This window comes from Oncorhynchus mykiss, chromosome 3 (genome assembly GCF_057628025.1).
Source record: "Oncorhynchus mykiss isolate SJ-2025 chromosome 3, ASM5762802v1, whole genome shotgun sequence".
Lineage (NCBI taxonomy): Eukaryota > Metazoa > Chordata > Actinopteri > Salmoniformes > Salmonidae > Oncorhynchus > Oncorhynchus mykiss.
In genome coordinates, this window is record NC_143024.1 from 67787923 (window position 1) to 67810772 (window position 22850).

Here is a 22850-nt window from a genome sequence, read left to right on the forward strand (position 1 = left end):
ATGAGCTTCGCTATCATAGAACACTCCTTCCGTGGCCTCCAACTGCTCTTAAACGCTAGTAAAACTAAATGCATGCTTTTCAACCGATCGCTGCCTGCACCCGCCCGCCCGACTAGCATAACTACTCTGGACGGTTCTGACTTAAAATATATGGACAACTACAAATACCTAGGTGTCTCGCTAGACTGTAAACTCTCCTTCCAGACTCATATTAAACATCAATCCAAAATGAAATCTAGAATCAGCTTCCTATTTCGCAACAAAGCCTCCTTCACTCACGCTGTCAAACATACCCTCGTAAACTGACTATCCTACGGTTCCTCGACTTCGGCAATGTCACTTACAAAATAGCCTCCAACACTACTCAGCAAACTGGATGCAGTCAATCACAGTGCCATCCGTTTTGTCACCAAAGCCCCATATACAGTGCCTTGCAAAAGTATTCGGCCCCTTTGAACTTTGCGACCTTTTGCCACATTTCAGGCTTCAAACATAAAGATATAAAACTGTATTTTTTTGTGAAGAATCAGCAACAAGTGGGACACAATCATGAAGTGGAACGACATTTATTGGATATTTCAAACTTTTTTAACAAATCACAAACTGAAAAATTGGGCGTGCAAAATTATTCAGCCCCCTTAAGTTAATACTTTGTAGCGCCACCTTTTGCTGCGATTACAGCTGTAAGTCGCTTGGGGTATGTCTCTATCAGTTTTGCACATCGAGAGACTGAAATTTTTTCCCATTCCTCCTTGCAAAACAGCTCGAGCTCAGTAAGGTTGGATGGAGAGCATTTGTGAACAGCAGTTTTCAGTTCTTTCCACAGATTCTCGATTGGATTCAGGTCTGGACTTTGACTTGGCCATTCTAACACCTGGATATGTTTATTTTTGAACCATTCCATTGTAGATTTTGCTTTATGTTTTGGATCATTATCTTGTTGGAAGACAAATCTCCGTCCCAGTCTCAGGTCTTTTGCAGACTCCATCAGGTTTTCTTCCAGAATGGTCCTGTATTTGGCTCCATCCATCTTCCCATCAATTTTAACCATCTTCCCTGTCCCTGCTGAAGAAAAGCAGGCCCAAACCATGATGCTGCCACCAACATGTTTGACAGTGGGGATGGTGTGTTCAGCTGTGTTGCTTTTACGCCAAACATAACGTTTTGCATTGTTGCCAAAAAGTTCAATTTTGGTTTCATCTGACCAGTGCACCTTCTTCCACATGTTGGGTGTGTCTCCCAGGTGGCTTGTGGCAAACTTTAAACAACACTTTTTATGGATATCTTTAAGAAATGGCTTTCTTCTTGCCACTCTTCCAAAAAGGCCAGATTTGTGCAATATACGACTGATTGTTGTCCTATGGACAGAGTCTCCCACCTCAGCTGTAGATCTCTGCAGTTCATCCAGAGTGATCATGGGCCTCTTGGCTGCATCTCTGATCAGTCTTCTCCTTGTATGAGCTGAAAGTTTAGAGGGACGGCCAGGTCTTGGTAGATTTGCAGTGGTCTGATACTCCTTCCATTTCAATATTATCGCTTGCACAGTGCTCCTTGGGATGTTTAAAGCTTGGGAAATATTTTTGTATCCAAATCCGGCTTTAAACTTCTTCACAACAGTATCTCGGACCTGCCTGGTGTGTTCCTTGTTCTTCATGATGCTCTCTGCGCTTTTAACGGACCTCTGAGACTATCACAGTGCAGGTGCATTTATACGGAGACTTGATTACACACAGGTGGATTGTATTTATCATCATTAGTCATTTAGGTCAACATTGGATCATTCAGAGATCCTCACTGAACTTCTGGAGAGAGTTTGCTGCACTGAAAGTAAAGGGGCTGAATAATTTTGCATGCCCAATTTTTCAGTTTTTGATTTGTTAAAAAAGTGAAATATCCAATAAATGTCGTTCCACTTCATGATTGTGTCCCACTTGTTGTTGATTCTTCACAAAAAAATAGTTTTATATCTTTATGTTTGAAGCCTGAAATGTGGCAAAAGGTCGCAAAGTTCAAGGGGGCCGAATACTTTCGTAAGGCACTGTACCACCCACCACTGTGACCTGCATGCTCTATTCGGCTGGCCCTCGCTACATATTCGTCACCAGACCCACTGGCTCCAGGTCATCTATGAGTCTTTCCTTGGTAACGCTCCGCCTTATCTCAGCTCACTGGACACGATAACAACACCCACATGCACACGCTCCACACGCACACGCTCCAGAAGGTATATCTCACAGTTCATCCCCAAAGCCAACACCACATTTCGCCGCCATTCCTTCCAGTTCTCTGCTGCCAACGACTGGAACGAATTGCAAAAATCGCTGAAGTTGGAGACTCATATCTCCCTTACTAACTTTAAACATCAGCTATCTGAGCAGCTTACCGATCGCTGCAGCTGTACACAGCCCATCTGTAAATTGCCCATCCAATCTACCTACCTCATCCCCATATTGTTTTTATTTACTTTTTTGCTCTATTGCACGCCAGTATTTCTACTTGCACATCATCATTTGCACATCTATCACTCCAGTGTTAATTTGCTAAATTGTAATTTCTTCGCTACTATGGCCTATTTATTGCCTTACCTCCTCACACCATTTGCACACACTATATATAGACATTTTAAAAAATGTTTTTATTGTGTTATTTACTGTACTTTTGTTTATTCCATGTGTAACTCTGTGTTGTTGTTTGTGTCGCACTGCTTTGCTTTATCTTGGCCAGGTTGCAGTTGTAAATGAGAACTTGTTCTCAACTAGTTTATCCGGTTAAATAAAGGTGAAATAAATAAATAAATAATGTTCTGTCCCTACAGGGTCATGTTTTGGGTCAGACACTGCGTCATGTTCTGTCACTACAATGTCGTGTTTTGGGTCAGACACTGCGCCGTGTTCTGTCCCTACAGGGTCATGATTTGGGTCAGACATCGCGTCATGTTCTGTCCCTACAGGGTCATGGTTTGGGTCTGACACTGTACTTGGTCATTTCACCTTTTTAAATAGGAATAAGGAAGGAAATGCAACCAAAAACACAACAAAAAGTTAAAAAAAAAATATAAAATAACATTTAGCTACATTCATTAGATTTCACTGTCTATAGACTTTTCTATTGTGTTATTGACTGTACATTTGTTTATTCCATGTGTAACTCAGTTGTTTGTGTCGCACTGCTTTGCTTTATCTTGGCCAGGTCGCAGTTGTAAATGATAACTTATTCTCAACTGGCCTACCTGGTTAAATAAAGGTGAAATAAATAAAATACAATTAGGTAAAAGCTATGCATTGATTGTTATATTACCACTTCCAACACTTTCACCTACTCTTTGTTTTTTCTTATCTAATCATGGGACTCTAGTTCTACTAAATTGGGCTCCAGTAGTAGAGTGATACTATGGTGTAGCCTGCCTAATTTGGTGCTTTTATTCAAAAGTAAAAAGAGAATAGGATCAATGGAGTTTCAACAACTCATGGAAAATTACACTTAAATATTTGAATCATGACAGAGCAGGACTGGACTGGTGAAAATGTGTTGTGTTGGGTAACATTAGATTTTTGCAGAACAAGACAAAATACTTGATATTAAATAAGAAAAACACATGTTTATTATAAAATCAACTGTTTCATTGAACAAGTGGTCCTGTGAATTTAACAGGAGTCGGTGATCCTTCTGATGGAACTGAACTTCATTCCATTGTGTCCCTGCATCTCCCTGAGATTTCTGTGCTCTCCAGGCCTCATGTACATCTGTCTGCCTTTGTAGTGGGGCTGCTCATACATCAGCCAGTGGCCGTCCATCACGTTGCAGGACTGGCAGTCGGACATGCGGTAACGCTCCTGGATGGAGTCACAGTCGTCCATCATCTCGTGCATCTGACCTCCAAAGTTCTCCTTCTCGTAGATCCTCATCTTGTAGTTTCCTCTGTGCTGTTAACATACATTTTGAACATGGGATTAGTTTATTAAAAACAAACTGTTGTGAGAGATGTGTCGTAGTGGTTCATACCATGGGGACGTTACGGCTGGACCTGATGCAGTCGTTCATTCCCATCATACGCTGGTAGTCAGAGTACTCGCCCCTCCTCATGAAGTACTGGTTTCCCATGAAGTTGGGGCGATCGTAGACCATGAAGCAGCCACTCTCAACCCTGCAGGAGTGGCACCTGTTCAGATGGGAGGACATGTCAGGGCAGTCCTGACTGGTCTCATAGGAACGACCCTGGAAGTTCTTGTCCTCGAAGAAGATGATCTGCAACAAATACTCTTGCAATTAGCCAGAACAATACGTGACCAGAATGTGTTCAGAACTTTCCCTTTTTTTGTTGGTTACAATACAATGGCACACTGTACTGCATTATTACACTTTGTATGGTGTTATTACTGTAAATACTGTACATATTGCTAATAAACTTACTGTATATACAGCATCAGATAATTTGACCTCTAAACTGAAAAGAACTGGTGAACTCACCTTTCCGTGCATGTTTACGGTTATTTTGAGCAATGCTACAGCTGTGCTAGTCTGCAGCTTGTTTTATACCTGATGTGACACCCAACGAATCTCTGGTTCCATTGTATTAAACACATGAGTCAGCTGCATGCTTTGCTATGGTTGCTCCAACTCTTTGTCACCACAGACGGGAAAGGGTTATTATGTTCAGTCAAACGGGGGGCAAAATTTGAATTTTCTGCCTTAAAAGCAATGTTGAAGGTCATTTAGATTAAAGTGTCCCTGGAAGTATTACTGAACAAAAATATAAACCCAACATTAAGTTTTGGTCCCATGTTTCATGAGTTAAAATAAAATATCCCAGAAATGTTCCATATGCACAAGAAACGCATTTCTCTCAAATTTTGCGCACAAATTTATTTACATCCTGTCACGCCCTGACCGTAGTTCCTTTTTTATGTCTCTATTTTGGTTTGGTCAGGGCGTGAGTTGGGGTGGGCATTCTGTTGTTTTCATTTCTATGTGTTTGGCCTGGTATGGTTCCCAATCAGAGGAGGCTGTCTATCGTTGTCTCTGATTGAGAACCATACTTAGGTAGCCTTTTCCCACCTGGTGTTTGTGGGTAGTTGTTTCCTGTTTTGTGTTTTCACCTTGCAGGACTGTTTCGATTTTCATTTCTTATGTTCACTTTATTTGGTATTTTAGTGTTCGGTTTTAATAAATAATCATGGACACTTACCAAGCTGCGTTTTGGTCCGATCCTTCCTACTCCTCATCCGATGAAGACGAAGATCGTTACACATCCCTGTTGGTTAGCATTTCTCCTTTGCCAAGACAATCCATCCACCTGACAGGTGTTGCACATCAAGACACTGATTAAACAGCACGAGCATTACACAGGTTCATCTTGTGCTGGGGACAATAAAAGGCCACTCTAAAATGTGCAGTGTTGTCACTCAACACAATGCCACAGATGTCTCGTGTTTGAGGAGCATGCAATTGCGATGCTGACTGCAGGAATGTCCAACAGAGCTGTTGCCAGAGATGCAATGATAATCTCTCTACAAAAAGCCACCTCCAACGTAGTTTGAGAATTTGGTGGGGGTGGCTGAGGAGTATTTCTGTCTGTAATAAAGCCCTTTTGTGGGGAATTGGTTGGTTGAACATGGCTCCCAAGTGGGTGAGCCTATGCCCTCCCAGGCCCACCCATGGCTGCGTCCCTGGCCAATGCACAGTATATACAGTACCAGTCAAAAGTTGTACTATTTTCTACATTGTAGTGTCAGAGTCGTGTGTATAGGTGGCAGGGAAGTCAGGCGCAGGAGAGTCAAACGGAGTGTAAAATGGAGTCTTTTAATGAATGTCCACGTAACATGCTCCATAACACTAATAAGAATAGAATATAAACAAACATGGGTACGAGGACCTGTCGCGCACCTATACAATAAACACAACACTGACAATAAACAATCTCTGACAAAGACATGAGGGGAAACAGAGGGTTTAATACACAACAGGTAATGAATGGGATTGAAGACAGGTGTGTGGGAAGACAAGACAAAACCAATGGAAAATGAAAAATGTATCAATGATGGCTAGAAGACCGGTGACGTCAACCGCCGAGCACCGCCCGAACAAGGAGAGGCAATGACTTCAGCAGAAGTCGTGACATGTAGAATAATAGTGAAGATATCAAAACTATGAAATAACACATATGAAATCATGTAGTAACCAAAAAAGTGTTAAACAAATCAAAATGTATTTTATATTTGTGATGCTTCTAGGTAGCCACCCTTTGCCTTGATGACAGCTTTGCACACTCTTGTCATGTGCCTTTTACTGAGGAGGGACTTCTGTCTGGCCATTATAAAGGCCTGATTGGTGGAGTGTTGCAGAGATGGTTGTCTTTCTGGAAGGTTCTCCCATCTCCACAGAGGAACTCTGGAGCTCTGTCACAGTAACGATCGGGTTCTTGGTCATCTCCTAGACCAAGGCCCCTCTCCACCGATTGCTCAGACTAGGAATAATCTTGGTTGTTCCAAACTTCTTCCATTTAAGAAAACATTTATTTAGTCCGTTTTAGAATAATGCTGTAACGTAACAAAATGTGGAAATTGCGGACACAAATATAAGCACAACAAGGATTATATTGAAAATGTTACAGAAGGGGAAGTTTTCCATAAACAATTATTATCCTACAACTTGCAACATGAGCCTCAATATAAATCACGCCAATATTGCAAATATTACATATTTTCATAATAATAATAATCAAAATAATAATAATAATGAACCTAGCGCGCACTCTTACCAACTGAGCCACACAATGCCAATAATATGGCTGTGGAGGGTAATTTAAGTAATAATAATAATTTAAAAAATAAAAAATTAAACAGAAAAGAAAATATATTATTTTGTCTTGATTTGACTATTTTTCTCTGCTGGTTATTTGGAAAAAAGCTGTATATGCAATGACCATTTACACTATCTTACTCTGTTTATTGACAATTACCATGGCACCTTTGTAATTGAAGTTGTGTAATGATGTAAAGTAAAGATTAAGTAAACTGTAGAAATATGTTTTAGTGTTTATTGGAGACTGGCTCATGTTGGAGACAAAGGTTGATTGGATGTTTGTGCAGTAGCGCAATGTGTATGATTAGCTAAGTTTGTTCGCTCTACAAGTTGACTAATGCATTCCTGTTAATGTTAGGAGAGAGCTTCTTGGTATGTCCTGTGTTGGTTGTCGAGAGAGAGAGCGAGAGATTGAGATTCTCTGTATGTTTTGTTGTTGGTTTGTATGAATATTTATTAAGTATTTTGTAGCTGGTCCTGCTGATGTTTGTGTATGCCATAGGACTGTGTTTTTGATTAGTGAAATTGTTCACTTTAAGTTTGTATTATTATGTTTCATTTGTTCCCAGGGGGGAAGGGGAAGGCACCTTGGGAGTGCTTAGGCAAGAGGCCTGCGGGTATACATATACTAGTAGTATGTACTATGTCTATGCACACTAGGTAAGACCTGGGCGGACCATCCCCTGTATTTTGGCTAGTGCACCAGCTGGTGGTAGTTAGGTAAATTGTGAGTAGGGAGGAGAGGGGGCTCTTTAACTTTCTTTGCTTTGGTTCCGTCCAGCCCCTTTCCCCAAATTACCGAGTATAGGAAGAAATAAATTCCCTGTTAATGGTAATATATTCTGCCTCTGTCATCCTTACCCGCACCTGCAGTCACATACCTCTTTTACTCCACGGGGAGTTGAGTGTAGCAGGGTGTTGCTACGCTCCAAGAGGCGTGTGTAACAGTTAACATCAAAATCCTTCTTTATCGCCTAATTGAAATACCCATAACAGCATTTAGTTGGCATTATGGTATAGGGTACAAGTTCTGACTTCAACTGTAAGTTTATATACACTTAAGGTTGGAGTCATTAAAACTTGTTTTTCAACCACTCCACAAATTTCTTGTTAACAAACTATAGTTTTGGCAAGTCGGTTAGGACATCTACTTTGTGCATGACACAAGTAATTTTTCCAACAGTTGTTTACAGTCAAATTATTTCACTTATAATTCACTGTATCACAATTCCAGTGGGTCAGAGGTTTACATACACTGAGTTGACTGTGCCTTTAAACAGCTTGGAAAAGTCCAGAAATTATGTGATGGCTTTAGAAGCTTCTGATAGGCTTATTGACATAATTTCAGTCAATTGGAGGTGTACCTGTGGATGTATTTCAAGGCCAACCTTCAAACTCAGTGCCTCTTTGCTTGACATGTGAACATCTAAAGAAATCAGCCAAGACCTCAGGAAAAAAAATGTAGACCTCCACCAGTCTGGTTCATCCTTGGGTGCAATTTCCAAATGACCGGAAGGTACCACATTCACCTGTACAAACAATAGTACAGAAATATAAAAACCATGGGACCTCTCAGACGTCATACCGATCAGGAAGTAAACGCATTCTGTCTCCTAGAGATTAATGTACTTTGGTGTGAAAAGTGCCAATCAATCCCAGAACAACAGCAAAGGACCTTGCTGGAGGATGCTGGAGGATACAGGTACAAAAGTATCTATATCCAGAGTAAAAAGAGCTCGATATCGACAACCTGAAAGGCAGCTCAGTAAGGAAGTAGCCACTGCTCCAAAACCGCCATAAGAAAGCCAGACTACGGTTTGCAACTGTACATGGGGTCAAAGATTGTACTTTTTGGAGAAATGTCCTCTGGTCTGATGAAACAAAAATAGAACTGTTTGGGCATAATGACCATCGTTATGTTTGGAAGAGAAAGTGGAGGCTTGCAAGTCGAAGAACACCATCCCAACCATGAAGCATGGGGTGGCAGCATCATGTTGTGGGGGTGCTTTGCTGCAGAAGGGTCTGGTGCACTTCACAAAGTAGATGGCATCATGAGGATGGAAAATTATGTGGATATATTGAAGCAACATCTCAAGACATCAGTCAGGAAGTTAAAGCTTGGTCGTAAATGGGTCTTCAAAATGGACAATGACCACAAGCATACTCAAAGTTGTGGAAAAATCGATTAAAGACAACAAAGTCAAGGTATTGGAGTGGCCATCACAAAGCCCTGACCTCAATCCTATAGAACATTTGTGGGCAGAACTGAAAAAGTGTGTGCGATGCAAGGAGGCCTACAAACCTGACTCAGTTACACCAGCTCTGTCTGGAGGAATGGGCCAAAAGTCACCCAACTTATTTTGGGAAGCTTGTGGAAGGCTACCCAAAACATTTGACCCAAGTTAAACAATTTAAAGGCAATACTACCAAATACTAATTGAGTGTATGTAGACTTCTGACCCACTGGGAATGTGATGAACGAAAAAAAAGCTGAAATAAATAATTCTCTCTACTATTATTCTGACATTTCACATTCTTAAAATAAAGTGGTGATCCTAACTGACCTAAGACAGGGAATTTTTTACTAGGATTAAATGTCAGGAATTGTGAAAAACAGAGTTTAAATGTATTTTGCTAATGTGTATGTAAACTTCCGACTTCAACTGTAAATGTTATTCAAATCTTTCTAGTAACAATGCCAGGAAAACTACTATTTGAAATAGATATGTCTGAATGATGATGATGAATGTGCCTTTAACGTCAGTGGGTATGCCATATCTAGATGTAATTACAAAACACCAAATTATTGAAATGATGCAGCACACTCAATTGCTACGGATTACCAATCACTTTTATTTGGTCAACACAAAATATCTAGCACATATCAGTGATACGCCTCATGCTCATGAACCTCATGGATCCCTGGCTCATGCCTCCCATTCCCATGCCCATATCCCTGAAGCTCCTGTACTCTCCAGGCCTCATGTACATCATCCTTCCTCTGTAGTGGGGCTGCTCGTACATCAGCCAGTGGCCGTCCATCACGTTGCAGGACTGGCAGTCAGACATGCGGAAACGATCCATGATGGAGTCACAGTCGTCCATCATCTCGTGCATCTGACCTCCGAAGTTCTCCCTCTCGTAGATCCTCATCCTGAAGTTTCCACGGTGCTGTTATTTGGTAAATAAAAATATTTGAAATAATTACTGATTCCACCAGACTGTTGATAAGCTCACATGGCCAATATGACATGTGTGATTATTATCACACAACTACTTCTAGTGGGACTGTCACAGCAGCCTGAATATCATACGGCTTACCATGGGGATCATGCGACAGGACCTGATACCATCGCTCATTCCCATCATACTCTGATAGTCTGAGTACTCTCCCCTCCTCATGAAGTACTGGTTTCCCATATAGTTGGGGCGCTCGTACACCATGAAGCAGCCGCTCTGAACCCTGCAGGATTGGCACCTGCTCATGTAGGAGGACATGTCAGGGCAGTCAGAGCTGCACTCATAAGAGCGGCCCTGGAAGTTCCTGTCCTCGTAGAAGGTGGCCTGAAAACACAAGGTATTTATTTATTATTTCTCAATATATATTTCAATAAATGCAACATAAGAAGCTTTTAGTTTTGAATGTAAAGAAGATAATATAGAGATTCATGTATTCGAAATAATTTTCTAATAATGCTTACTCTTCCCATGTTCATGCCGGTGGTGGTCATTGTTGTTCACTGAGTTGCTGTGCTGTTGCTAAACTGATGTCCTGTCTGTGTTAACCCTTACTTTTATACCTGACCAAACCCAAAGAATCTGTGTGCCCCATTGTGTAAACCCCTGACCCAGCAACATAGTATAGAGGCCTATAGAGTGCTGAAGTACCATAGTCATGTTTCCACGTGACTTGGTCCCTAGAAGACTTGAAAAGCCTTTTTTCATTGTGGAACAGGTCCCACAAAACCTTTAATAGAAACAATAGACTGTGGCAGTGACACCCATTGCAAACATACAGTGTATTCGGAAAGTTTTTAGACCCCTTGACTTTTTCCACATTTTGTTACGTTACAGCCTTATTCTAAAATGGGTTGAATAGTTTTTACCCTCATCAGTCTACACACAATACCCCATAATGACAAAGCAAAAACAGTTTTTTGTATGTAAATTTATATATACATTTCATCAGACTAGAGAATCTTGTTTCTCATGGTCTGAGAGTCCTTAGGTGCCTTTTTGGCCAACTCCAAGCGGGCTGTCTTGCGCATTTTACTGAGGAGTGGCTTCCTTCTCGCCACTCTACCACAAAGGCCTGAATAGTGGAGTGCTGCAGGGATGGTTGTTTTTCTGGAAGGTTCTCCTATTTCCACAGAGGAACTCTGGAGCTCTGGCAGAGTGATCTTCGGGTTCTTGGTCACCTCGCTGACCAAGACCCTTCTCCCCTGATTGCTTAGTTTGGCTGGGCAGCCAGCTCTAGGAAGAGTCTTGGTGGTTCCAAACTTATTCCATTTTAGAATGATGGAGGCCACTGTGTTCTTGGGGACCTTCAATGCTGCAGACATTTTTCGGTACATTCCCCAGATCTGTGCTTTGACACAATCCTGTCTCGGAGCTCGACGGACAATTCCTTATATAGACAGGAGTGTGCCTTTCCAAATCATGTCCAATCAATTGAATTTACCACAGGTGGACTCCAATCAAGTTGTAGAAACATCTCAAGGACGATCAATGGAAACAAGATGCACCTCAAATCAATTCAAATGTTATTTGTCACCTGCGCCTAATACACTTTACATGCAGTTTTAAGAAAAATTTGAGTTAAGTAAAACATAGATATGTAAAAAAATAGAAAATAAAACTAACAAATAATTAAACAGCAGCAGTAAAATGACAAAAGCGAGGCTATATACAGGGGGTACCGGTACAGAGTCAATGTGTGGGGGCACAGGTTAGTCGAGGTAATTGAGGTAATATGTATATGTAGGTAGAGTTAAAGTGACTATGCATAGATAATAAACTGGGAGTAACAGCAGTGTAAAAGGGGGAGGGATCAATGCAAATAGTCTGGGTAGCCCTTTGATTAGCTGTTCAGGAGACTTATGGCTTTGGGGTAGAAGCTGTTAAGAAGCCTTTTGGACCTAGACTTGGCACTCCGGTACCACTTGCCGTGCGGTAGCATAGAGAACAGTCTATGACTAGGGTGGCTGGAGTCTTTGACAATTTTTAGGGCCTTCCTCTGACACCGCCTGGTATAGAGGTCCTGGATTGCAGGAAGCCTGGCCCCAGTGATGTACTGGGCCGTACACCCTACCTTCTGTAGTGCCTTGCGGTCGGAGGTCGAGCAGTTGCCATACCAAGCAATGATGAAAACAGTCAGGATGCTCTCGATCAGTGGTTCCCAAACTTTTTATAGTCCTGTACCCCTTCAAACATTCAACCTCCAGCTGTGTACCATCTCTAGCATCAGGGTCAGTGCACTCTCAAATCTAATTTTTGCCATCATTGTAAGCCTGCCACACACACATTATACGATACATTTATTAAACATAAGAATGAGTGTAAGTTTTTGTCACAACCCGGCTTGTGGGAAGTGACAAAGAGCTCTTATAAATAACAAAATAATAATATAATAATAATCAATAACTTTGCTCTTTATTTAACCATCTTACATTAAAAACCTTACTTGTTAATCAAAATTTGTAAATAACTCACCACAGGTTAATGAAAAGGGTGTGCTTGAAGGATGCACATAGCTCTGCAATGTTGGGTTGTATTGGAGAGAGTCTCAGTCTTAAACCTTTTGCCACATTTCAGGCTTCAAACATAAAGATATAAAACTGTATTTTTTTGTGAAGAATCAACAACAAGTGGGACACAATCATGAAGTGGAACAACATTTATTGGATATTTCAAACTTTTTTAACAAATCAAAAACTGAAAAATTGGGCGTGCAAAATTATTCAGCCCCTTTACTTTCAGTGCAGCAAACTCTCTCCAGAAGTTCAGTGAGGATCTCTGAATGATCCAATGTTGACCTAAATGACTAATGATGATAAATACAATCCACCTGTGTGTAATCAAGTCTCCGTATAAATGCACCTGCACTGTGATAGTCTCAGAGGTCCGTTAAAAGCGCAGAGAGCATCATGAAGAACAAGGAACACACCAGGCAGGTCCGAAATACTGTTGTGAAGAAGTTTAAAGCCGGATTTGGATACAAAAAGATTTCCCAAGCTTTAAACATCCCAAGGAGCACTGTGCAAGTGATAATATTGAAATGGAAGGAGTATCAGACCACTGCAAATCTACCAAGACCTGGCCGTCCCTCTAAACTTTCAGCTCATACAAGGAGAAGACTGATCAGAGATGCAGCCAAGAGGCCCATGATCACTCTGGATGAACTGCAGAGATCTACAGCTGAGGTGGGAGACTCTGTCCATAGGACAACAATCAGTCGTCAATTGCACAAATCTGGCCTTTATGGAAGAGTGGCAAGAAGAAAGCCATTTCTTAAAGATATCCATAAAAAGTGTAGTTTAAAGTTTGCCACAAGCCACCTGGGAGACACACCAAACATGTGGAAGAAGGTGCTCTGGTCAGATGAAACCAAAATTGAACTTTTTGGCAACAATGCAAAACGTTATGTTTGGCGTAAAAGCAACACAGCTCATCACCCTGAACACCCTATCCCCACTGTCAAACGTGGTGGTGGCAGCATCATGGTTTGGGCCTGCTTTTCTACAACAGGGACAGGGAAGATGGTTAAAATTGATGGGAAGATGGATGGAGCCAAATACAGGACCATTCTGGAAGAAAACCTGATGGAGTCTGCAAAAGACCTGAGATTGGGACGGAGATTTGTCTTCCAACAAGACAATGATCCAAAACATAAAGCAAATCTACAATGGAATGGTTCAAAAATAAACATATCCAGGTGTTAGAATGGCCAAGTCAAAGTCCAGACCTGAATCCAATCGAGAATCTGTGGAAAGAACTGAAAACTGCTGTTCACAAATACTCTCCATCCAACCTCACTGAGCTCGAGCTGTTTTGCAAGGAGGAATGGGAAAAAATGTCAGTCTCTCGATGTGCAAAACTGATAGAGACATACCCCAAGCGACTTACAGCTGTAATCGCAGCAAAAGGTGGCGCTACAAAGTATTAACTTAAGGGGGCTGAATCATTTTGCACGCCCAATTTTTCAGTTTTTGACTTTATCTGTTTACTTAATCCACAAGCCATTCCTTTCTTCCTAGTTGGAATGGTGTTCATTAACTTTAATTACTCCTTGTCAATGTCACACAATCCCTTCTTATGAACTCATATTGTTAATAAGATATAATAAAACAGAGTATAAGTTTACTTAGTTACTGTCACACCCTAACCATAGTTTACTTTGTATGTTTCTATGTTTTGGTTGGTCAGGGTGTGATCTGAGTGGGCATTCTATGTTACATGTCTAGTTTGTCCAGTTCTATGTTCGGCCTGATATGGTTCTCAATCAGAGGCAGGTGTTCGTCATTGTCTCTGATTGGGAACCATATTTAGGTAGCCTGGGTTTCACTGTGTGTTGGTGGGTGATTGTTCCTGTCTATGTGTTTTCACCAGATAGGGCTGTTTAGGTTTTCGTTACGTTCATCACGTTCTTTATTTTGTAGTGTTTGTATTGATTCGTGTTTTACGTTTGTTCATTAAAACATGGATCGCAATCTACACGCTGCATTTTGGTCCGATCCTTGTTCTACCTCTTCATCAGAGGAGGAGATAGAAGAAAACCATTACAGAATCACCCACCACCAACGGACCAAGCAGCGTGTCAACAGGCAGCAACAGCAGCGAAAAGAGGAGATACATACTAAGGATTTCTGGACATGGGAGGAAATCCTCGACGGGAGAGGACCCTGGGCTAAACCAGGGGAGTGTAGCCGCACCAAGGTGCAGCAGGAGAAGGAACAGAGGCAGCAGCAGCAGGAGCAGCTGCAGTGGGAGAGGCTGCACCACCTGGAGAAATGGACATGGGAGGAAGAACTGGACGGTAAAGGACCCTGGGCTCAGCCTGGAGAATATCGCCGCCCCAAGGAAGAACTGGAGGCGGCGAAAGCTGAGAGGCTCAGATATGAGGAGGCAGCACGACGTAGCGGATGGAAGCCTGAGAGGCAGCCCCAAAAATGTCTTGGGGGGGGGGCTAACAGGGAGTATGGCTACGCCAGGTAGGAGACCTGGGCAGACTCCCTGTGCTTACCGGGGGGCTAGAGAGACCGGACAGGCACCGTGTTATGCAGTGGTGAGCACGGTGTCTCCAGTGCGGGTGCATAGCCCGGTGCGGTATATTCCAGCTCCGCGTGTCGGCCGGGCTAGATTGAGCGTCGAGCCTAATGCCATGAAGCCGGCTCTACGTAGCTGGTCCCCAGTGCGTCTCCTTGGGCCGGCTTACATGGCACCAGCCTTGCGCTCGGTGTCTCCGGTTCGCCTGCATAGCCCAGTGCGGGCTATTCCACCTCGCCGCACTGGCAGGGCGACCGTGAGCATTCAACCAGGTAAGGTTGGGCAGGCTCGGTGCTCAAGAGCTCCAGTGCGCCTGCACGGTCCGGTTTTTCCAGTACCAACTCCACACCCCAGCCCTCCGGTAGCAGCTCCCCGCACCAGGCTTCCTGTGCGTGTCCTCGGCCCAGTACCACCAGTGCCAGCACCACGCATCAGGCCTACAGTGCGTCTCGCCTGTCCAGCGCTGCCAGAGCCTTCCTCCTCTTCAGCGCTGTCGGAGTCTCCCGCCTGTTCGGAACTGCCAGTCTGCAAGGAGCTGCCAGTCTGCAAGGAGCTGCCAGTCTGCAAGGAGCTGCCAGTCTGCAAGGAGCTGCCTGTCTGCAAGGAGCTGCCTGTCTGCAAGGAGCCACCAGAGCTGCCAGTCTGCAGGATGCCGCCAAAGCTGCCAGTTTGCAAGGAGCCGCCAGAGCTGCCAGTCTGCAAGGAGCCGCCAGAGCTGCCAGTCTGCAAGGAGCCGCCAGGGCCGCCAGTCAGCATGGAGCAGCCAGGGCCGCCAGTCAGCATGGAGCAGCCAGGGCCACCAGTCAGCATGGAGCAGCCAGGGCCGCCAGTCAGCATGGAGCAGCCAGGGCCGCCAGTCAGCATGGAGCAGCCAGAGCAGCCAGTCAGCATGGAGCAGCCAGTCAGCATGGAGCAGCCAGTCAGCATGGAGCAGCCAGAGCTGCCAGTCAGCATGGAGCAGCCAGAGCTGCCAGTCAGCATGGAGCAGCCAGAGCTGTCAGTCAGCATGGAGCAGCCAGTCAGCATGGAGCAGCCAGAGCTGCCAGTCAGCATGGGGCAGCCAGTCAGCATGGAGCAGCCAGAGCTGCCAGTCAACCAGACTCTTCCAGATCTGCCAGTCGACCAGACTCTTCCAGATCTGCCAGTCGACCAGACTCTTCCAGATCTGCCAGTCGACCAGACTCTTCCAGATCTGCCAGTCAGCCAGACTCTTCCAGATCCGCCAGTCAACCAGACTCTTCCAGAACCGCCAGTCAGCCAGGATCTGCCAGAACCGCCAGCCAGCCAGGATCTGCCAGAACCGCCAGCCAGCCAGGATCTGCCGGATCCAACTACCTGCCTGAGCTTCCTCTCAGTGCTGAGCTTCCTCTCAGTGCTGAGCTTCCTCTCAGTGCTGAGCTACCCATCAGTCCCGAGCTACCTCTGTCCCGAGCTGTCCTTCTGTTCCGAGCTGCCCCTCTGTCCCGAGCGGTCATAAAGGAGGGTAACCTATCTAGGGACGCTAAGGAGGTGGACTAAGACTATGGAGTGGGGTCCACGTCCAGAGCCGCCACCGCGGACAGATGCCCACCCAGACCCTCCCCTATAGGTTCAGGTTTTGCGGCCGGAGTCCGCACCTTGGGGGGGGGGGGGGGTACTGTCACACCCTGACCATAGTTTACTTTGTATGTTTCTATGTTTTGGTTGGTCAGGGTGTGATCTGAGTGGGCATTCTATGTTACATGTCTAGTTTGTCCAGTTCTATGTTCGGCCTGATATGGTTCTCAATCAGAGGCAGGTGTTCGTCATTGTCTCTGATTGGGAACCATATTTAGGTAGCCTGGGTTTCACTGTGTGTTGGTGGGTGATTGTTCCTGTCTATGTGTTTTCACCAGATAGGGCTGTTTAGGTTTTCGTTACGTTCATCACGTTCTTTATTTTGTAGTGTTTGTATTGATTCGTGTTTTACGTTTGTTCATTAAAACATGGATCGCAATCTACACGCTGCATTTTGGTCCGATCCTTGTTCTACCTCTTCATCAGAGGAGGAGATAGAAGAAAACCGTTACAGTTTTCATTTAAAATAAGACTATTTGTTCAGTCATTTAATCATAATTTTCCTAACAGTTGTCTTAATTCTTGCTCAAAAAAACTCCTGTGGCTTATTTTTCAAGTTGGCATGTTTTGTTTCTAAATGTCTGTGCAAGAGTGAAGGGTTCATCGAGTTGTGAGATAGTACTTTTGCACTGTTGCACATACTGTGTGTATATTGCACATACACACCCACTGTGGCTGAGGAAAGGCACTACTCCCAATATAATTGAACCACAAATCAATGTAGTTTTCATCATATTTGTGCCTCTTCGATGGTCGAACGTCCCTGTCTGTTGTACTGTGCTTTCCCGGGTAAGTGAGCAGTAGCTGTTTGGCTGCATCAGATACACAACTTTCAGTGTCCATGCTAGCTGGCTAACAACAAATGTAGAATAACTGGTGCTGGCATTGGACTTGTGTCATCAACAGGTGCAGGTGTAGTACTGCTGGTAGTAGCAGTACTACCAGTAGAGCTGGTATGTGTCTCTATGGGCCTTACTAATGTATATATTTTTTTATATAAATGTGAATTAAATTTTTATTTAGCGTACCCCCGACAACATTGTACCCCAGTTTGGGAATATCTGCTCTAGATGGTGCAGCTGTAGAACCTTTTGAGGATCTGAGGAGCCATGCCAAATCTTTTCAGTCTCCTGAGGGGGAATAGGCTTTGTCGTGCCCACTTCACGACTGTCTTAGTGTTTTTGGACCATGATAGTTTGATGTGGACACCAAGGAACTTGAAGCTCTCAACCTGTTCCACTACATCCCCATCGATGAGAATGGGGACGTGCTCTGTCCTCCTTTTCCTGTAGTCCACAATCATCTCCTTTGTCTTGATCACATTGAGGGAGATGTTGTCCTGGCACCACACGGCCAGGTCTCTGAGCGCCTACCTATAGGCTGTCTCATCGTTGCCGGTGATCAGGCCTACCACTGTTGTGTCATCGGCAAACTTGATGATGGAGTTGTGCCTGGCCATGCGGTCATGAGTGAACTGGGAGTACAGGAGGGGACTGAACACGCACCCCTGAGGGGCCCCCGTGTTAAGGATCAGCGTGGCGGATGTGTACAGGATCCAGTTGCAGTGGGAGGTGTTTTATCCCAAGGTCCTTAGCTTAGTGATGAGCTTTGTGGGCACTATGGTGTTGAACACTGAGCAGTAGTCAATTAACAGCATTCTCACATAGGTGTTCCTTTTCTCCAGGTGGGAAAGGGCAGGTCTGTAGATCTGTTTGGCGGTATGCAAATTGGAGTGGGTCTAGGGTTTCTGGGATAATGGTGTTGATGTGAGCCATGACCTTTCGAAGGACTTCAAGGCTCCAGACGTGAGTGCTACGGGTCGGTAGTCATTTAGGCAGGTTACCTTAGTGTTCTTGGGCGCAGGGACTATGGTGTCTGCTTGAAACATGTTGGTATTACAGACTCAGACAGGGAGAGGTTGAACATGTCAGTGAAGACACTTGCCAGTTGGTCAGCGCATGCTCAGAGTACACGTCGTGGTAATCTGTCTGGCCCCTCGGACTTGTGAATGTTGACAGTTTAAAGGTCTTACTCACATTGGCTATGGAGAGCGTGATCACACAGTTGTCAGGAACAGCTGATCCTCTCATGCATGTTTCAGTGTTACTTGCCTCGAAGCGAGAATAGAGTAATTTAGCTCATCTGATAGGCTCGTGTCACTGGGCAGCTCGTGGCTGTGCTTCCCTTTGTAGTCTGTAATGGTTTGCAAGCTCTGCCACATCCAACGTGCGTCGGAGCCGGTGTAGTACGATTCAATCTTAGTCCTATTTTGACATTTGCCTATTAGATGGTTTGTCAGAGGACATGGCGGGATTTGTCCGGCTCCTTGAAAGTGGCAGCTCTACCCTTTAGCTCAGTGCGAATGTTGCCTGTAATCCATTGCTTCTGGTGCTTCCTGCTTTAATTTTTGCTTTTAAGCAGGAATCAGGAGGATAGAATTATGGTCAGATTTGCCAAATGGAAGGCGAGGGAGAGCTTTGTACGTGTCTCTGTGTGTGGAGTAAAGGTGGTCTAGAGTTTTTTTCCCCTCTGGTTGCACATTTAACATGCTGATAGAAATGAGGTAAAACCGATTTAAGTTTCCCTGCATTGAAGTCCCCGGCCACTAGGCTTGTTTGACATAGTAGCCAACAGTGCAGGTGACTGCCAACTGACTGATCTGCAAAGAACCCTGCATCATAAATGACGACTAATTATTATTTGTAGATCAGTCAGTCAGTCAGTCACAATTTACCAATGATACATTAAGGTTTTGATCCTCTCTAACACGGACAATGTCTTCACTCTAAAACTAGCTAGATAACATTATAAGGCTGGTTTTGACACCTGATTTCTGTAATTCAAAATACATAGAGGAGAATGTGGAAATGCTGTTATTTACTTAGCAAGAACTAATACAAGGATAATTGTAAAATCAGAAACAGTTCATAGTTTTTTAAATTCTTCATTAAAAAAATCAACAATAATATTATGGAGCTGTGCATGTTCAAATATTTGTGGGTGAACACAGAGGACAAGAGGCGAAAGGTGTCTGGGATGATAGTGTGATCTGTGCCATGACCAGACTTTCAAAGCATTTCATGGTTGCAAATGAAAAATGTTGAGATTACAGACAGGGACAAGGAGATGTTGAAAATGTCTGTGAAGAAACTTGCCAGCTGGTCTGCGTATGCTCTGAGAACACGCCCTGGTATTCAGTCTGGCCCTGCAGCCTTGCGAGTGTTAACCTGTTCTAAAGTCTTACTCGCATCGGCCACAGAGAGAGAGATCACACAGTCATCAGGGACTGCAGGGGCTCTCATTCCTGCCTCAGTGTTGTTTGCCTTGAAGCAAGCATAGAAGGCATTCAGCTCGTCTGAGAGGTTTGCGTCACTGGGCAACTCATGGCTCGGTTTCCCTTTGTAATCCATAATAGTCTGCAAACCCTGCCACAGTTTGCAGGTCTAGTAGTATTCTATCTTAGTCCTATATTGACCTTTTTCATGTTTGATGGCTTGTTGGAGGTAGTAGCGGGCTTTCTTGTAAGCGTCCATAACCATTACGTTTGGTTAAATACGTACAGTCACTGTGGGGACGATGTCGTCAATGTAATTATAGTAATTATAGTCAGAAGCTAGCCAGCTAATTAGCTACTAGCTATTTAGTCATTGTTACTAGCAGTCTTTACCTTTAGCACAGACACCAGCCGCTTTAGCACAGATAGCCCGGATAGTATCTGCCAGTCTGCACAGCGAGATATCAGCCCTGAGCATATCGGACTGCTTTTTACCCCACTACATCACTGGATTCCTGCCGCAAGCTCTGGACCATTACACCGGATCATCGCAGCTAGCTGCTATTGAGTGGCTATCGTGGCTAACGCCCTTGTCCAGAAGCACCAGTTAGCCTCAAGCTAGGCCCATTCCCCCGGCTAGCAAACAAAGTACACCAACTACAATACCTCTCTTGCCAATTGGCCTGGACCCTTTGTTGACACGGAGCCCGATCCATCACGACTGGTCTGCTGACGTATTTTGGGCCGATGTGCTCTCAACCGGCCTCTGCGTCGTGGATGTCAGTGAGGACCCAGCTACAAGCTCCGGCCCGCTAACTCTCTGAGCGCTGTGTCTCATGTTTGCCTAGCGTAGTGACGACTGCCGAGCGGCTCCCTGTTTTGTCCATTGCTGCTTATTGGACCCTATGATCACTCGGCTACACAGCTGATGCCTACTGGACGGTTCATTAACAAGGTACTTAATTTGGTTTATCTGTCGGCCCCAGCCTGAAACTCAGGTGTGTAGCTAACTGACCCTCTGCCCATTCATCGTCATTTACCCGTTATTGTTGTCGTAGCTGTTTACCCGTTGTTGTCTTAGCCCTCCCAATCAAAACTTCTGATTGCTTTATGCCTCCCTCTAATGTCAATATGTCTTGTATACTGTTGTTTAGGTTAGCTCTCATTGTTTTGTTTTACTGCGGAGCCCCTAGTCCTGCTCTACATGCCTCGGTTAGCTCCCTTGCCCTATCCCTCACACATGCGGAGACCGCACCTAGCTTAACTGGTGAGTCCAGAGATGCAGCCTCTCTCATTGCCACTCAATGCCTAGGTTTACCTCCACTGTACTCGCACCCTACCATGCCCTTGTCTGTGCATTATGCCCTGAATCTATCCTATCACGCCCAGAGATCTGCTCCTTTTACTCTCTGTTCTGAACGCACTAGACGACCAGTTCTTATAGCCTTTAGCTGTACCCTTATCCTACTCCTCCTCTGTTCCTTGGGTGATGTAGAGGTTAACCCAGGCCCTGTGTGTCCTCAGGCGCTCTCATTTGTTGACTTCTTTAACGGGAAATGCCTTGGGTTCATGCATGTTAACATCAGAAGCCTCATCCCCATATTTGTTTTTTGTTTTTTTACACCAGTATTTCTACTTGCACATCCTCATCTGCACATCTATCACTCCAGTGTTAATTGCTAAATTGTAATTACTTCACCACTGAGGCCTATTTACTGCCTTACCTCCCTACTACATTTGCACACACTGTATACAGATTTTCTACTGTGTTATTGACTGCACGTTTGTTCATCCCATGTGTAACTCTGTTTTGTTGGTTTTTGTAACGGGGTAAGTGACTGGTTGCCGGGAAGTCAGGCACAGGAGAGCAGAGATGGGTGATAACAGGAGAACTTTAATATACACCCTGGCCCAAAGGCACAGGCGAGGCAGCACAAAGCACAACCACGGTAACATGAACAAAACAAACAAACCTAGGTTTGAAACAAACCTAGCGCAAGCCAGCCTGTAGTGTAACACCCTACACAAAGAACAATTCCACACACAGACATGGGGGAAACAGAGGGTAATATACATTTAGTCTGATGAGGGAATGTGAACTAGGTGTGCGGGAAAACAAGACAAAACAAATGGAAAATGAAAGGTGGAGCGGCGATGGCTAGAAGACCAGTGATGTTTACCGCCGAACGCCGCCCGAACAAGGAGAGGGACCGACTTCGTCGGAAGTCGTGACAGTTTTGTTACACTGCTTTGCTTTATCTTGGCCAGGTCGCAGTTGTAAATGAGAACTTGTTCTCAACTGGCCTACCTGGTTAAAAAAATGAAATGCACATTTTTATATTTGGTAACACTTGCTTATTTTCCATCAACACCAACCCCATTTGATACATTGAACGTATGTGGGTAAAGTAGTGTCTACATAGTGGTACAGGTTGTGAACACACACAAAAGCTCTGACGAAGGCCTTGAGGCCAATACCTAAAGCTTAATAAAGAGCAGTGATACTAGCAATAACAGTGCGCGGGTTTCTTATTTTTTCTCATCTTATTCAACTGTTACCATGCACCTGCAACAAAGACAGCTCAGATGTGAGAGTGCCTTTTTGAATTTAGATTATTATAACATACAATAGTAAATGAATGAGTTGTAAAAATTATTTGCTTAACAATGTACACTTGTATTGGCATTAATACATATGTATTTAGGTAATTATTCAGGTACACATTGTTACCTAGTACAACTTTTATACCTGTTTGCTGCATGTCTAATTACTCCTTGACCGTGGTTTTATAGATATGAGATTTGTAACAAATGCTAATTAATTGTTGCTAACCTTCCTCCAACCCTATAATTATTATTTTAGATAACTCTGCTATCTTTTTACATTTTTTAAGTGAGTTTCTTTGAAAATCAT

The 22850-nt window shown here is 44.0% G+C and overlaps 2 protein-coding genes across 2 annotated transcripts; both read right to left on the bottom strand.

Annotated features, from left to right (window-relative positions):
- Positions 1 to 3572: 3572 nt before the first annotated feature.
- On the bottom strand, positions 3573 to 4551 carry LOC110505323 (gamma-crystallin M3-like). The gene is made up of 3 exons (XM_021584491.3): positions 4468 to 4551; positions 4003 to 4245; positions 3573 to 3923 (listed from the first exon to the last, which is right to left on the bottom strand). Exons 1-3 carry the CDS (start codon positions 4477 to 4479, stop codon positions 3645 to 3647), a joined length of 534 nt encoding a protein of 177 aa, XP_021440166.1. The 5' UTR covers positions 4480 to 4551; the 3' UTR covers positions 3573 to 3644.
- Positions 4552 to 9634: 5083 nt separating this feature from the next.
- On the bottom strand, positions 9635 to 10582 carry LOC110520252 (gamma-crystallin M3-like). Its single transcript, XM_021597427.2, has 3 exons — positions 10503 to 10582; positions 10123 to 10365; positions 9635 to 9972 (listed from the first exon to the last, which is right to left on the bottom strand). Exons 1-3 carry the CDS (start codon positions 10530 to 10532, stop codon positions 9676 to 9678), a joined length of 570 nt encoding a protein of 189 aa, XP_021453102.1. The 5' UTR covers positions 10533 to 10582; the 3' UTR covers positions 9635 to 9675.
- Positions 10583 to 22850: the final 12268 nt, after the last annotated feature.

Coding starts and splice junctions, on each gene's coding strand:
- LOC110520252 (XM_021597427.2), bottom strand. CDS start 10,532: ATGACCACCACCGGCATGAACATGGGAAGA. Junction 10,366..10,502: donor CCGGCATGAACATGGGAAGA/GTAAGCATTATT, acceptor TTGTGTTTTCAG/GCCACCTTCTACGAGGACAG. Junction 9,973..10,122: donor CCTGTCGCATGATCCCCATG/GTAAGCCGTATG, acceptor ACCAAATAACAG/CACCGTGGAAACTTCAGGAT.
- LOC110505323 (XM_021584491.3), bottom strand. Junction 3,924..4,002: donor CCAGCCGTAACGTCCCCATG/GTATGAACCACT, acceptor GTATGTTAACAG/CACAGAGGAAACTACAAGAT.